At 33.3% G+C, this 16,670-nt stretch overlaps 1 protein-coding gene across 5 annotated transcripts in view; it reads left to right on the top strand.

The window, feature by feature from the left end:
* LOC145944245 (kinesin-like protein KIF13A) overlaps positions 1-16,670 on the top strand; it is a 60,569-nt gene that overhangs the window by 24,980 nt on the left and 18,919 nt on the right. For 4 of the 5 annotated variants that reach the window (XM_083052486.1, XM_083052487.1, XM_083052489.1 and 1 more), the window contains exons 2-19: positions 3,913-4,076; positions 4,523-4,791; positions 5,478-5,725; positions 5,818-5,938; positions 6,004-6,216; positions 6,332-6,589; positions 6,682-6,931; positions 7,060-7,202; positions 7,274-7,621; positions 8,601-8,777; positions 9,568-10,099; positions 10,254-10,478; positions 10,688-10,954; positions 11,040-11,222; positions 11,305-11,496; positions 11,583-11,876; positions 11,974-12,116; positions 13,308-13,479. In XM_083052486.1, coding sequence (XP_082908612.1) covers positions 3,913-4,076; positions 4,523-4,791; positions 5,478-5,725; positions 5,818-5,938; positions 6,004-6,216; positions 6,332-6,589; positions 6,682-6,931; positions 7,060-7,202; positions 7,274-7,621; positions 8,601-8,777; positions 9,568-10,099; positions 10,254-10,478; positions 10,688-10,954; positions 11,040-11,222; positions 11,305-11,496; positions 11,583-11,876; positions 11,974-12,116; positions 13,308-13,479 — 4,199 coding nt within the window. The remainder of the gene's footprint in view (positions 1-3,912; positions 4,077-4,522; positions 4,792-5,477; positions 5,726-5,817; positions 5,939-6,003; positions 6,217-6,331; positions 6,590-6,681; positions 6,932-7,059; positions 7,203-7,273; positions 7,622-8,600; positions 8,778-9,567; positions 10,100-10,253; positions 10,479-10,687; positions 10,955-11,039; positions 11,223-11,304; positions 11,497-11,582; positions 11,877-11,973; positions 12,117-13,307; positions 13,480-16,670) is intronic. The other variant, XM_083052488.1, reaches the window with a different exon arrangement.

The raw sequence follows: 16,670 nt of genomic DNA on the forward strand, positions 1-16,670 counted from the left end.
CGCATCAATCATTTTAAACATACGGATCACTATAAAGAAATTATCACAGCAAGTCTATAATTTTTCGTCAAAGGGGTACTATAAGACACAAAAATTTAAGTCCTTAAAATTTTTTTAGTCACCTTGCGTAATTTTTTTCGAAATTTAAACAAAAAAGAGAAATTCGCGAATATTTTCGTTATTTTCACCTATTTGTAAAAAAGTTCACGAGTTAAAAAAAATCGGCCACTATATCATACTACAGAGCAAAGATTCAGCTTTAAGAATCAAGTTTTAAAATTGCTGTACAATGATTTTTAACGGAGTTATGAACGATCAAATTGAAAATGATCACTTTCTCTTCAATTCTAGATAACTTTATAAGGAAAAATCGAAATTTAAATTTTAAAATACGATTTTGCAGGGAAAACTTCAGGCTTTAACGTGAAAAAGTAAAAAAATTTTTTCAAATCTTTTTGTAATGCGACACTTCTACAAAGTGAGGAGAAAATTTTCCATTTTGTTAAGTTTGTCGTTTTCTGTATATAAAAAATACCACAATTTAAGAAAATGATAAATAGCTGTGACCTTTCGAAAGTAGAGATTTCAAGCTTTGAAACCCTTTTTTAGAATTTAAATTCTTATTTTTTGAAACAAAGTTACAGCTATTTAAAATTTGCCTATTTTTTAGACACAATTTATTTTGATCCCTTAATTATTTTGCGGAGTGTATTTTTATTAATATTATTACAGATCTTTTAATGTATTATTATGAAATTGTACATTTTCTTGTAATTCCATGTATTATTGCGTGGGAGTGTCTGATTTAAAATATTTTATTATATTATATATAATATTATTTTTACAATTAGAGTTTATAAAAATGATCACTCTTATGCTATTGTAACTAGTCAAATCTTATATATGTACTTATTTATAGGGATGTGCTGCATATCAGGTAAATATTCGGTATCTGGATATCCAGCTACTTTTTTATTTATTTAGAATTATCCGGCTATTCAACCTATTCGGCCATTTTCCACAATCTGATGATTCAAAATAAATAACAAATATAAAATCGTATACCGTATATAAAACGTATTGATAAAAGTATTTATTTAGTTAGATTGACCAAAAATTTGGTGAAATATAGATCACCAAAATATTTCACCTAATTTTTGGCCATCTAACAATGAGATATATAAATAAAATAAATGTATAAATTTTAAAGAATGTTTCTTCTCCATAAATACTATATCTGTACTATTATTGTATTATTGTAACTAGTCAATTAATCTTGTTATTGAATATATTTTATATTTTCTCTTATATAATCTTATTGATATAAATATATAATATATATATATATGTATATATATATATATTATATTATATATATATATATATATAAATATATACATATATATACATACATATATACAAATATATACATATATATACATACATATATATATATATATATATTATATATATTTATATATATTTATAAATATTTATTAATAATTTTTGTTTGCTTTCTATTCCTTCTCGCGTTCTTGCTTTCAACGACATTATAATATACATGAATATTGAGTGTGTCGCGATTCTTATCTATAAACAAAATAATGATCCATGTGGCAACAGCGCACGTGAAAATTTATAACGTCCTCTATCTGAATATTTGAGAAATAATAACTGCTGTTTTTTTGCTCCACTACACCTACAACGCACGCACACATACGTACGAATCGTAGTTCAAGTTATACTTCTATATTAGGCTTCTAATTCAGATTTAGAGGGTTACAGTGCTTTCTTTCGTGCATCTCAATCCCAGGGAACTTGCCTTTTTATTCATACAAAATATATATTTATTATACAAAGCACGTATTATGACGAGTTGACAGCTAGGATGACAGCTGAGAGGTAACGAAAACTATAATTTTGTAATTATTTCTCATTTTTCATATGAAATCGAAGTTCGCTGAGATCATTGATGTATGTATTGCAATCGTAGAGAAGCAATTTTAATTCTGTCAAATCAATGCAACAAGAGACTAGAAGTACGAAAATAGTGCTTCGTCGGTAAAAAAACAGTCGCGAGGGATCCCCTTAAAAAGAGTATTTCAAATCAATATTGAAGTATACAAGGCCGAAGACGATATTTCAATAGATTGCTCAGTTTATCATCATCAGTTGATCAATTAGACGGAAGCAACTTTAAAGATCGGAGATTGTGGTCGCGATGATTATGGTTTATTTGCACTTGTAGTGTTTAAGCAAGCTACGAACATCAGCTGCAGACGCTGATTTTTAATATTCGAGCTTTGCCAAAGACGCCAAACCTGCAGAGCCTCGCGTGTTTAAGGTCACACTTGAAAATAGGGAAGGTGCCCGTATTTATTATATATGTATACTAAATGTAATTTGAATAGGGAAAGAGGGGATTATATGATAGTCAGCCGGTTGCTTCTTCCTTCATTTAAGAAAGGACGACCACTGCAACAACGACCACACTATTGTCTTTTGCACAAGTTGTCGCATCGCAACATATACGCTGCATCTGAAGCTGAACAAAGTTGTCCTAATCGCGAGATCGCCCAAGTACACAGAATGTCTCATAATTGCTTCTCTAATTATTATTTGTTTTTCTTCTATTATTAATTTCTTTCACTATTAATCTTCTATTATTTGTCATATTGCTGCGACAATTTGTGCGATGTTTCGCACGAAAATAAAATGCTAAAGGATTCAGGGAAGAATTTAATATATAATATACTAAAATTAAAAATTAAAATATAATTAATATATAATATATGCATGTGTAAATTGTGTATAAGTAATACATCAGATGTGTCTGTGTGTGTTGTATCAAACATCTTATTCTGTGCATTGTGTACAATTGTGTCCAACCTACTTTGAATCCTTCGCACATTTACTGTGCGTGACTCATACTCGGACACGATACTGCGAATTCGATCGATATGCGAATCACTATTTGTCGGTCGTGTTGCTATCGTGCAAAGTTTTATTTATTCAGATACATAAATTACTACACAAATTTTTATCAAATGATATTTATTATCCAAATTATCCTTAAATATGTATGCCATGCCACTAATTAAACCTTCGATGTTTTTTTTATTACTCTTTTTTTCAACAAAAATGGTCCTTAAATGATTTTTTAATATCTCGTGTACTTATAAAAAATACATTAAAGATCGTCGAAAAATGAATATTTTATAGTTTATGTAAAATTATGTCAAATTTAAGTATAAAATATTTCGTAAACTATATATACATTCATTTTTTGGCCACCTTATCCTTATAACTTTTTATGCCGAAAATTGCAAGGAATCGATTTTATATAAAAAATTAGGATAATTCCATAAAAAAAAAAACAAATGACTTCCATATGACTGAAAAGCGCTCTCCAGAAAAAAATATAAATAACGCCATCTTTTTCTCCCTTCAAATCAAACAACTTTTGTCTGAAACATTTTGTTCTACAATCAAAAAAGTTTTTGGGAGGGGTAAGGCAAAATAGGACATTCTGTTTATATATATAATATAATAAAATATAAAATATAACATTTTATTATTATAATATAATATATATTATATTTACGAAAATTTTTAGATATATCTCTTTCATTTCTCGATCAACTTATGTAGCGAAAGTAGAGTTTTATTTTTTCTTTTCTTTTCTCTGAGCTAATTGAAGTTGAGACGTGACTGAAAATCAATAACAACGTGCCATTTCCATGCGATTATTTTTGCTGATAGCAGCGAGGGGAAGTGATATTTGACATAGGAAAACTATTTTGATTTCTATAAAACATGACATTCTTGACATATGACCGTGTTTCGATGTATGATCCATTCGTGTCGATTTTATATAACCAAATTTATTTTATTATTTTATCGATATTGCAGAAACAAGCCGAAAACTTTCGCTTTCGATCACTGTTTTTATTCCTTGGAACCTGGAACGGAGAATTTTGCGAGTCAAGAAGTCGTTTTCGATGCCCTGGGTCGTGATATTTTGGACAATGCATTTCAGGGTTACAACGCCTGTATATTTGCCTATGGACAAACTGGTACGTGTATTCCAGTTGGAATAACATTACAATACACTTTAGTTTAGCTATTATTTTTGTGGCAATTTAGGGCTTTTAAATTAAAAGTATTAAAAAAAAAAAAATAAAACGCGGCGCGTTAGAAATGATGCGGTAGTTGAAACAGAGTATGAACAGAGAGTAATGCGGCAAATAATGCAATTAGCCGGTCGAGTGGGTCGTCTCATCGATAAACAGTTGATTTTCTCTGGGACGAGACATTGACCTACGATGAGGCAAAACAAAGCATCACAAGCAACAATAATATAAGCTCTTTATATATAGCGATTTACAGAAAAGGAGACACGCAAAAAGATAAAAAAAATAGGATTTCGCACATAAAACACTATTATATTTTTTATGAACACTTGGAGGCTCGCTCTCATCCAACAAATCAGATTTAATTCGTGTTTCGCATATCCTTATAGGCTCTGGAAAATCTTACACGATGATGGGCAGTGGCGACAACAAAGGGATAATACCACGCTTGTGCGACAATCTCTTTGATATGATAGCAAAGCAACAAAGTTTCGAGCTCACGTACAAGGTCGAGGTCTCGTATATGGAGATCTACAACGAGAAGGTGCATGATCTCTTGGATCCAAAGCCGAATAAGCAGTCGCTCAAAGTCAGAGAGCACAATGTCCTAGGACCCTATGTGGACGGACTCAGTCAATTGGCGGTCACTTCTTTTCAGGTGACTGTCTCCTCCTGAACAATTACCCATTATTACTTTTGGATCATGTTTTCCGAATTTAAACAATATATACATGGTGTCTCAAAATTAGATCGACAAACTTCAAATAGTTATAAAGAACATCAAAACAAACTAATTTTGTCAATAAACCCATGTCCGCAAATGAGCCGTTTTAGCACTAGAGAATCAGAGACTTTTGATATATGAGAAATTTGATATATGTAGAACATTATTTGACTAACAATAAGACATTGTTTGACATTATTTGAATAAGACATTGTTTGACATTGCTTAACATTGTTTAAATAAGACATTGTTGACTAAGCTCAGTCTTACAGCATTGAGTATTCATTCAGCGTTATACTCAGTATTAATAATTATTATTTAGTCGAAATTCATGTTCAAAATGGACAAGTTTTCTTATGAAGAACTGGCCGATATGCATTCGATTTATAGGACGCTAGATATAATGGAAGAGAAAAAATATACTTCTCACTTCAAAAACCACTCTAGTGCCAAAACGACTCATTTGGGTTTGTTGACAAAACTGGCAACAAATCTAAAACAAAATTAGCTTGTTTTGTTTTGTCCTTTATAACTTTTATAACTACCTGAAGTTTGTCGGTCTAATTTTGGGACACTTTGTATATATATTATCCATTCGTTCCGTATTCAATCGCGAATAGGAGATCGACAATCTCATGGCGGAGGGCAACAAGTCACGGACGGTGGCTGCGACGAATATGAATTCTGAGAGCTCTCGTTCGCATGCCGTATTCTCAGTAATCCTCACACAGACTCTAACGGATTCGAAAAGCGGGGTCAGCGGAGAAAAGGTCTCGCGGATGAGCTTGGTGGATTTAGCTGGGAGCGAAAGGGCTGTGAAAACTGGAGCAGTGGGTGATAGGCTTAAAGAAGGAAGCAATATTAACAAGTAAATATATTTTTCGAATCTCGTGGCGAGGAAATTTTCTTACCCTCAGCGTAAGAACGTAAAAAGTATAACTAAGATTGATTTATTAATAGGTCCCTAACGACGTTGGGTCTAGTCATTTCGAAATTGGCGGATCAGAACTCCATCAACAATAACAAGAAAAAGGATAATTTTGTACCGTACAGAGATTCGGTTCTTACCTGGCTCTTGAAGGTATATTTTTCTCTTTCCTCGCCTCTTTTTAATTGCTTTTGGATATATCTTACCAATTTTTTTAGGATAATCTTGGTGGCAATAGCAAAACTGTTATGGTGGCCACTATATCGCCGGCTGCGGACAATTACGAGGAAACGTTATCGACTCTTCGATATGCCGATAGAGCGAAGAGGATAATCAATCATGCCGTGGTTAACGAGGATCCTAATGCCAGAATTATTCGTGAACTCAGACAAGAAGTTGAAACCTTGAAGGAAATGTTGTTGCACGCTACAGTAAGAGACTTTTTGTATTTGATTATATATACAGGGTGTTAACACCTGTATATAGATATATATTTACTCCTACATAAATTTAAAGATAATTACATGTGCGAACTTGTTTAATTAGGGATCGATCGTCGGTCAACAGCGCACAGATATTACGGAAAAACTGTCGGAATCGGAAAAATTGATGAAGGAAATGTCACAGACATGGGAGGAGAAATTAGTGAAGACCGAGAGATTGCAACACGAGAGGCAGCAAGCTCTCGAGAAGATGGGAATAAGCGTACAAGCGTCTGGCATTCAAGTAGAGAAGAATAAATACTACTTGGTTAATTTAAACGATGATCCAAGTTTAAATGAGTTATTGGTTTATTACCTCAAGGTATGTAGGACACACTTTCAATTGTATACTGCGCTTTGTTGTTGGTTATACTTATACTTATATATTCACGTCGCGTATGTCTGAATTTCCAGGAAAGGACTCTTGTAGGCGGTCGTTCAGCCAAGACAGAACAGGATATTCAATTGCACGGTTTAGGTATACTACCAGAACATTGCGTTATCACGATAGAAGAACCAGGTCTGTACATGACGCCGTTGAATGGTGCTCGATGCTTTGTTAACGGCACGCAAGTCGTAGACAAGACTCTGTTACAACACGGCGATAGAATTGTTTGGGGAAACCATCACTTCTTCAGAGTAAACTGTCCGAGAAGCGCTACAGGTGCGATTCCACTTCCACTACACTTGTATTGATATTAATTTCACGATAAAAAGTATCGAGTTCATGAGGCGCAAATAAATAACACGTCCATATATATTTCTGTATCGACTCTCTATTCTGTCCTACAGCAATCAATAGCGAACCGCAAACTCCCGCTCAGAATATCGACTATAACTTTGCCAGAGAGGAGCTTATGCTTAACGAACTGTCCAACGATCCGATTCAGCGGGCGATCGCGAGGCTGGAGAAGCAACACGAGGAAGATAAGCAGGTACATATTTTATATTGCGTTGCTTTTAATAAGCATCGGACTAACAAAGCATATTTATGTCTATGTTGAAGGTTGCGCTTGAAAAGCAGCGGTTGGAATACGAAAGGCAGTTTCAACAGCTGCGCAACATATTATCTCCCTCTACGCCGTACTCGCCTTACGTGCCGTACGATCCTCTGAGAGGTAGTCAAAGCGGAAAGCTCCCGGCTTGCACTCCAACCACGCAAATGCGTGTCGAGAAGTGGGCACAGGAGCGAGACGAGATGTTTAAGCGGAGTTTGGGTCAACTAAAGACGGACATTTTGAAGGCCAATTCATTGGTACAGGAGGCGAACTTCCTCGCGGAAGAGATGGGCAAACAGACGAAATTCAGCGTTACCCTGCAGATTCCTCCGAATAATCTAAGTCCAAATAGAAAGGTATAAAATAATGAAAACTAAATTATATATCGCTTCTTTTCATCATTTGTATGAGATTTTTTGTGATTTACAAACATTTATTTTAGTCATATATGCAGGATGATTCTAAATAAGTGAAAATTTTAGATTTCTTGTCGAAATTTAAGGAGGGTCTTCCATATAAACATATACTTTTATATTTCTCTTTGAGGAGTTATACTCCTCCAAAGAGGAAACTGAAAATTAAGTTTTCATTTCTTTTCTCAAAATACCCCTCACTAATCTTATGTGAAATGAGGATAATTATTGAGTTACAGTCAGTCAAACAGTTTGCAAAGCTCGAATTTTTCATGTTTGACTGATTGTAAATAGTATGAGAAAAGCAGCTGATTTTATCGAGATTCAATTTCATCTTTCAGGGTTTCATATAAATTAAAAAATTCCGCACTAATCCTATATAAAATGGAATCTTAGTAAAATCTGCTTGTTTTCTCATATGTTGTAGCTTATGACCTGCTGAACAACAAATGTAATAGGTTCAAAGCTAAATATTAGACAGTTACTGATTTACAATCAGTTAAATAAGAAAAATTCAGATTCTGTGAGTTGTTTGACTGGCTGTAATTCAGTAACTGCCCATTATTTAGCTTTGAGGCTATTACAATTTTTGTTCAGCAGGTCATAAGCTACAACATATGAAAAAACCAGCTAATTTAAGCCGAAATCCATTTTACATAAGATTAGTGCGGGGTACTTTTGGATAAGTTCTTCTAAAAATTTTCGCACTATTTAGAATTAGCCTGTATATAATTACAGCTATTTATTTATTTTTATAAGTTTCTATTTTTATCGATTTATTTCTTCTTATTTATATACGTCTTTATAATTAATATTAATACAGTTACTTTTCTTTTTTATCTCGTTTTTTCTTTCTTTTTCGGTTTCTTTTTTTTTGTTAATTTATTTTTTTGTTTTCTTTTTCGCACTCTTCGATATGTAGAGTGTATTCTTTCAGCGGGGCGCGTTTGTCAGTGAGCCTGCAATTTTAGTGAAAAGAACGAATACAGGTAGTCAAGTGTGGTCTATGGAAAAACTAGAAAATAAGCTTGTTGATATGCGAGATATGTACGAGGAACGAAAAGACCCTCACAATTGTCAACGATCACCTGCGATTAAGGTAATTACATGTGTATAAAATGAAAAATAAGTCTTAAAGTCTTTCAAATACGCGATGGTCATTCAATAAGTAAAGAGACAAACGGTTCTTCAAAAGTATTTTTTTCGAGGATGTCATTGTTGAATGAGTGATAGAATTTATGTATGACTAAAATAGTCAAAGCTGTTTTAAGGCTCCTGGCTCCTCGCCGACTATGTTGGAATCGTGACGTCAAAGGCGAGAAAGTACATGCTAAAAATTCTTACGTGCCATTTTTAAATAAAAAGATATTTCAATAAAACAACACTACAAAATTCTTTGGCACACTTGTAAAATTGTCCGAAAACTATCCTTTTCCCTTTATAATCAATTAACAACTGTAAAATGACTGTAATATGAAATTCAAGCTGTCTGGTCTTTGCGCATGCGCAGTCATTCCACATGACAAAGTCCGATATCACACTCATTTTACGGTTGTTTATTAACTGTCAAGGGAAAATCATAGTTTTCGGACAATTTTATAAGTGTGCCAAAGAGATTTATAGTGTTGATTCATCGAAATATCTTTTTATTTAAAAATGGCACGCAAGAATTTTCAGCGTGTATTTTCTCGCCTCTGACGTCACAATCCAACATGGCCGCGGCGAGGATCCAGGAGCCTTAAATTGATAAACGAAGATCCCAACTTATGGTTTTGAAAGTATTCTTATTTAGATATCTTTCAAATTGCAAATGTTTGTCTTTTTACTTATCAAATGACCCTTGTATTTTTGAAACATCTCCCTGAATTTCTCCTCTTTCTTCTTTTTAGGACGAATTGCCAGGAAAAACGCAAGATCCGTTTTACGAATCCCAGGAGAATCACAATCTGATCGGCGTCGCGAATATTTTCTTAGAAGTGCTATTCCACGATGTACGATTAGATTATCACACTCCGATTATTAGTCAGCAAGGAGAGGTCGCTGGTCGACTGCAGGTCGAGATAAGTCGCATATCCGGGCAATTTCCTCAGGATCGGATTTGCGAGGCCGCCTCGGAATCTTCCTCCGCGGACTCGACGTCCTCATCCGAAGCCGAGGATTATTCCGGGGGATCCAGCCACATCACCTGTCGCGTTACGATAAAACAGGCCACCGGTTTACCGCTCTCGTTGAGCCACTTTGTATTTTGTCAATATATGTTTTGGAGTCACCCGGAACCGATAGTGGTACCACCGATGGTAAACGCGGAGCTACCTAACTCGAACTGCATCACCGGACAGAGAGACTCGTTGGCATTTAAGTTTGATCATACTAAGGACTTTACTATACCTATCACGGAGGAGTTTATGGAACATGCCGCAGGTAGAGATTCATCATCAGTTCTTGTGTTTGCGTTGTTATTCTTTCTTGTCTCGCGTTTACGAGAATTTTGCTGTTATTCTTTTAATATAGAGATAGTGACGATTGCTTCAGTTATTATATATCACGCTTGTTTTGCTGTATCATTTGCCTACAGAGGGTGCGTTGAGTATAGAGGTATGGGGCCATCGCAGCGCAGGTTTCTCGCGTAGTAAACCCGGATGGGAAGTGGAACAGCAACAATTGGCGAAAGCCAGATCGCTCGCCGACCGATGGTCAGAATTAACGAGGAAGATCGAATTATGGGTGGAGATACAGGAATTGAACGAGCAGGGAGAATATTCCCCCGTCGAAGTCGCAGTGAAGCAAGATACGTGTACAGGTGATGAAGAAATGTTTACAATTTATATTTATGCTATGTATTACGTGGGAATATCATTCTACTTCCTAAATAGCAAACTGACGTCATTTTGACGTCTAATGGCGGCTAATGACGTCAAAATCGCGTTTACGATGACGTCATTCTACGTCTAAATGACGTACGTTACTTGGGTTATGTACGGTTGAATATTTATTTCTTTTTTTTCTTAGGTGGCATTTATCAACTTCGACAAGGCCAACAACGGCGGTTACAAGTTCGAGTGAAACCGGTACAGAATTCCGGGACCCTGCCAATTATCTGTCAAACGATATTGAATATAGCCGTTGGCAGCGTATCTGTGCGAAACCGATTGCAAATTCCGTTAGACAGTTACCAAGACGAGGATCTGAGTATATTGAGAGAGAAGTGGAGCGACGCTTTAATGAGAAGACGACAGTATCTTGATCAACAGATTCAGAAACTCATCAATAAACAAGGTATGGAAATATTATCCCGATGCAAAATGTATATTGTATCTAAGATTATTTACTTATTCTCTGACACTTACACATTTTTTTCTAGACAAAACGGAACAAGACATGGAGCGAGAACAAAGTCTAGTCGATCAATGGGTTAGTCTTACGGAAGAACGGAATGCCGTTCTGGTTCCTGCGGCTGGCTCAGGTATTCCCGGTGCTCCTGCCGACTGGATTCCTCCTGTAGCGATGGAACCTCATATCCCCGTATTATTCCTCGATCTCAACGGTACTGCAAAAAAAAAAAATTTATACATTAGCACATATTATTTCTTTTGTTTGATTTACTAATAAGTTTGTCTCGAAAATAGCTGATGATCTCTCAACGCATCAATCGGGAGAGGAAGTGTCGGTGACAGGGTTGAACTCGATTCTACCTAAAGAACACGGAAACAAGTTTTATAATTTACCGATTATTCGACATCTAGAGAAAGATGTATGTGCCATCGCCGCTTGGGATTCTAGTATACACGACAACGTGCATCTTAATAGAGTGACCGATGGTACTTATTGACTTTTTGCACATCTTCACTTTAGCGATCAAACTCTAGCAATCTATTTGCAACGATTTTTCGTTTCTTTTTTTCAGTTAACGAAAGGGTATTTTTAATCCTGAAGACTACCGTTCGCTTGTCGCATCCAGCACCGATGGATCTTGTGCTGCGCAAAAGATTAGCTTTAAACATATACAAGAGACAGAGCATCACAGATAGAATTTTCAAGAAAATCGTACGAACCGACTTCTTAACGCAAACCGGCGTCACTTACGAGGTAGTTTCGAACATACCAAAGGCGAGCGAGGAGCTGGAGGATCGTGAAAGCTTGGCGCAAATTGCTGCCAGCGGAGAAGATAATAGTTTATGCGACGGAGAAACTTACATAGGTGAGAGTTATAAAAATTCATACATATATTCCGAGAATAAATCTTAAAGGTTCTAAGGTGTTAATCATTGTCTTTGTTGTTAATTGCACCTCTATAGAGAAATATACTCGCGGTGTCTCAGCCGTCGAAAGTATATTAACGTTGGACCGATTACGACAAAATGTCGCTGTAAAGGAACTGTTACAAGCACAAGGACAACCGCTGATGCGCAAAACTGCAAGTGTTCCAAACTTCTCTCAGGTACTACTATCTCTTCGACATCTTGAATGTACTATAACATTCAAGGGTGTTTTATTTTAATTAATATAGTCGATTATGTGTTTTTTCTTTATCAATTCTTATTATTTTGTGCACATATAAAAATATTGAGGTAAGATTATCGAAAAATAAATATTTTACGAGATATTTATATAGTTTATGTAAAATTAATTCACATTAAGGCTCCTGGGCCTCGACCATGTTGGAATTATGACGTCAGAGGCGAGAAAGCACACGCTGAAAATTCTTGCGTGCCATTTTTAGATAAAAAGATATTTCGATGAAACATCACTTCAGATGACTTTAGCACACTTTTAAAATATTCCGAAAACTATCTTTTTCCTTTTATAATCAATCAATAGTTATAAAATGACTGTGATATGAGGTTTAATCTGTATAGTCTTGTACATGCGCAGTCATTCCGCATGACAAAGTCTGATATCACATTTATTTTACGATTGTTGATTGACTGTCAAGGGAAAAAAATAGTCGGAGTATTTTAAAAGTGTGCTAAAGTCATCTGAAGTTGTATTTCATCAAGATATCTTTTTATCTAAAAATGGCACGCAAAAATTTTTAGCATGTATTTTCTCGCCTCTGACGTCACAGTCTAATATGGCCGCGGCGAGTATCCAGGAGCCTTAAAGAACAAAATATCTCATAAACTATTGGTTTTTTTGGCCATCCTGCTCTCATAACTTTTTATGCCAAATATTGCAAGGAATCGGTTTATAAAAGAATTAGGATGATTCCATTAAAAAAAACTAGGTTGACCTTCAAATAACTCAAAATTATCAACTTTTTTCCCTCGAAATCTTTTTGTATGAAATATTTTCTCGTTACAGTTATAGTTTCAGCAATATTCGATTATATTAGTTAAAATCAAACACTCTGTATACTTTTTCTTGAATTTTAATTTGCTTTTCTTTATATGAATTTTATCGAATTAATTTTATAGCGTTTCTCATAAAATTTTCTGTTCCTTATCGAAACATTAACGTTAATTAATTCCTACTGAAATATTATCTTTTATTTAAGATTCTGCTTTAGTTTGAAACGTTTTAATTCCTTTCTTCTTTTTTTCTTACATGCATTTTCTTTAATGCTCCTTTGATTTAATCCCACATGTGTATCATATTTATTCAATAAAAAAGATTTTCATGGATTTTCCAGATTATGAGATTTGACACGTCGATGGACTCGTTGAATGTTACTCGGTCGGAAAGCGTAACAGATCTTAATACGGAAATAAATGGCCTCCCACATCCACGACGCGCGTCCATAGGGACTCACGTGAGAAATGATGAAAATTTCATATCCGCACCACCAAAGCCATTTGGAATTGGTAAGCATATATTTTTTTATTTATTTAATATTACTGTCGGAATCACATAAACGAATAGAAATAGACACATTCTATGATTTCTTAATTTTGTGTATGCATATCCTCTTTCTATATATATATTATATCTTGAATTATTAGATTTATGCTGTCATTATTAAGTGCAAAGATATCAGAAATATATTTTTTTATAGCTCATATAATATGTTATGCTTGTAACGCAGGATTGTTTATGAAATCATAGAAAGAGAAAGATCATATACATAGATATCGTAATACACAAGTTCCGTTCATCCATGTGTTCATCATTCATATAATCATGCATAATCATTCGTAGTAATCCATTTCATGTTAAGAGATATAGATATAGATGTTTTCAGGGTATCCATAGAACATAAGTACAATATTAAGAAAAATAAATTTTTGTGTAAAAATGCTCTTAATTAAGATAAAGATACTGCTAAATTTAGAGATGGATTACTTCTGACAAAAAAAAATCAATAAGTTTCAACATATAATTTTACTTTAGATCACAAGTATTTATATGCAAACTCATCGTATATTGAATGCAATATTTAGTTCGCTTAAGTCACTATAAAATTTTTTAATTAATGCTTAAATAAATTTATAATAGCATTGTGTCTTTTTTTTATATAGGAACTTTAGTTTTAGATTAAATTTCTATTTATGTTGAAATCACTTTCCATTGCATTGATTTGCTTTTGTGAGATATATTCAATCAAAAATCAATAATTTGTTTCTGAAATGTGGCTTATGCAGTGTTTTCAATATTTCACTTTGGCTATGACGGTTTATATTTTTCCCTACTACTAGTTTCGATCGTCTCAAGCTCCACTCGGGATGTTAATTTTATGATCATAAAAGAGCATTCTACTTTTTTGAAATTCATATCATTCACCATCAGTATTTACTCTTTATATGTGTGTCTGTGACATTTCTATTATATTGGTGGTAGATTGTAAAGGCATAAACTGTATCGATTACTTTATTAAATTTTACGAATAAAAAAATTGTTCTTTTTAACGTAAAATTATTTAAAAAATATGAACAAAAATACAAATATTGTGTAAAGAATTAATGACACACTTTAAAGGGATTACTGCTATATCATCTAATGTAATTGATTAAGCTCATCACTTGACAATATTTGGAATATAACTTATTCAATTTCATTATTAATATAATCACACTACGCTGAAATTTTTTAATTATAATTCTAGCTTTTGTTATATTGTTATGTCATATTGCTATGCTCAACTTGATAATTTATGATTTTAGTGTATTATAGAATACACTATCTATAATATAGTTGTGATACTATATATATAGTACTATATATGTATACTATATATATTATATATACTATATACAGGGTGTAACTAAACAAACGTATACGAAGCACACCATCAGGTGCAGGACAACAAACTAAATCGAAAAGTCCTGAGCCATTTTTTTATCTGAGCTTTATTTTTTACGCTATAAATTGTTAAAGTTTGCCAATCAGCGCGTAGCTACAACGGAAGGCAGCGTAGGCACCGCCTACTGGGTGGGGCGCGCGGGATCGGAGAGTAGCGAGACAAAGTGGGGCGAAGCGAATGTAGCATGTCTCTGCTCTTTTTTGTACGTTTTGCGTAGCTCTTAAAATTTGATTATTCTCGATACTCTCGGCAGTGTGGAATATTTAATTTTTCCATCTCGTTAGCTGTCTCCATATTTGTGTTTAGAAATACTTTTTCTTTGAAGAGAAAGGTCACATGAGTTGTAGTCCGGAGATCGAGCAGGCCACGGACTAGTACTGAATCCTTCCCATCCTTGAGGAAAATTTTTATCGAAGTAATGGCGGATGATACTTTTGAATAAGATTCATTGAAATTAATATTAAAAGTGGTTCCGATAATTGGACTTAAATATTAAATTTATTTTAAGCGCAAAGTATGTTTTTATTTTTAACATATTTAACAAAAAAAAACTTTCTTGATGTATGAAAACATTATAATACATATGTATGTAGTAATAACTACTTTTATTAAGATTTTTAGTCTTGATGTGTGAACATGATATAAAAATTAAGCCCTGAGAGTAGAATACAGTATTGAAACTGAGATAGCGATCTTCACAATTTCGATAGATTCTATTAAACTACGCAATAAAATAATAATTATAAACATTTGTATAATAATAAAATAAAAATAAATAATAATATAAATATAATAATAATAAAATAAGAGTAAAGATATATTATACATATATTAAAAATAAATATTTTTATAATAAAAATAATTCTTACGTGCAGAATGGGCAAGTGCGTCATCGTGCATGAATATCATAGCTCATCTATTTAATGTTACCTCTTCTAAATTATTCTCTGCCGGAACTAACAAATCTGGCAGATCATTTTGTAAGAAATCGAGACTACTTTTGAGAGTTAAAGCGTGATAATATAAAAAGTTCGATCTAGATTTCCTGTCAATAAGTTTATATTAATAGGAAAAATAATTCAATAAGAACAATACTAGTAATAAAAGTAAACAGTAATATAACGATTACACATAAAAATAGTTTCAATTTAATTAATTTAAATTACAATTAAATTTTAATTTTATTTTAGTTTTTCTAGAGAGAAAATGTTTATTGCATTGATTAAATAAAAAAATAATTTACATCGATAGACAGACGAAAGATAATAAAAAAAGTTACATTAGAGAAATGATTAAAAAGAAAACAATAAAAATAGTTTCAATTTAATTAATTTAAATTACAATTAAATTTTAATTTTATTTTAGTTTAAAATACCTACTTACGATTTGATTTCTCGGCAATCCATACCAAATATTTACGGAATTCGATGTTGAAAAGATCTCTCTCGAGTAAGAAATAGATTTCCAAATGGCTGCAGTAATGATAATGATAAGAGAATGTGGATATTAAACATTCCTAAAATGTTTCTTGTAAATGTACATTTATCGACATACAAAATTCGACTTCTATAATTTGGTTTTTACTAGATTTAAATAATATTCAGCGAAAATCACGCGAGGCTGATAATATAGTGGAACTAAATGTTGTACTTTTGTATAATAATACGAATGCTGCTCATTTATTTTAAGCATTCAGTAAACATTCATACTAGTATACGATATGCTAAACAGTACTCTGCGTTGATACCACTGCTT

Source organism: Prenolepis imparis, unplaced genomic scaffold (assembly GCF_030444845.1).
Source record: "Prenolepis imparis isolate NDT839.2.m4 unplaced genomic scaffold, iyPreImpa1.0 SCAF_12, whole genome shotgun sequence".
Classification (NCBI taxonomy): domain Eukaryota; kingdom Metazoa; phylum Arthropoda; class Insecta; order Hymenoptera; family Formicidae; genus Prenolepis; species Prenolepis imparis.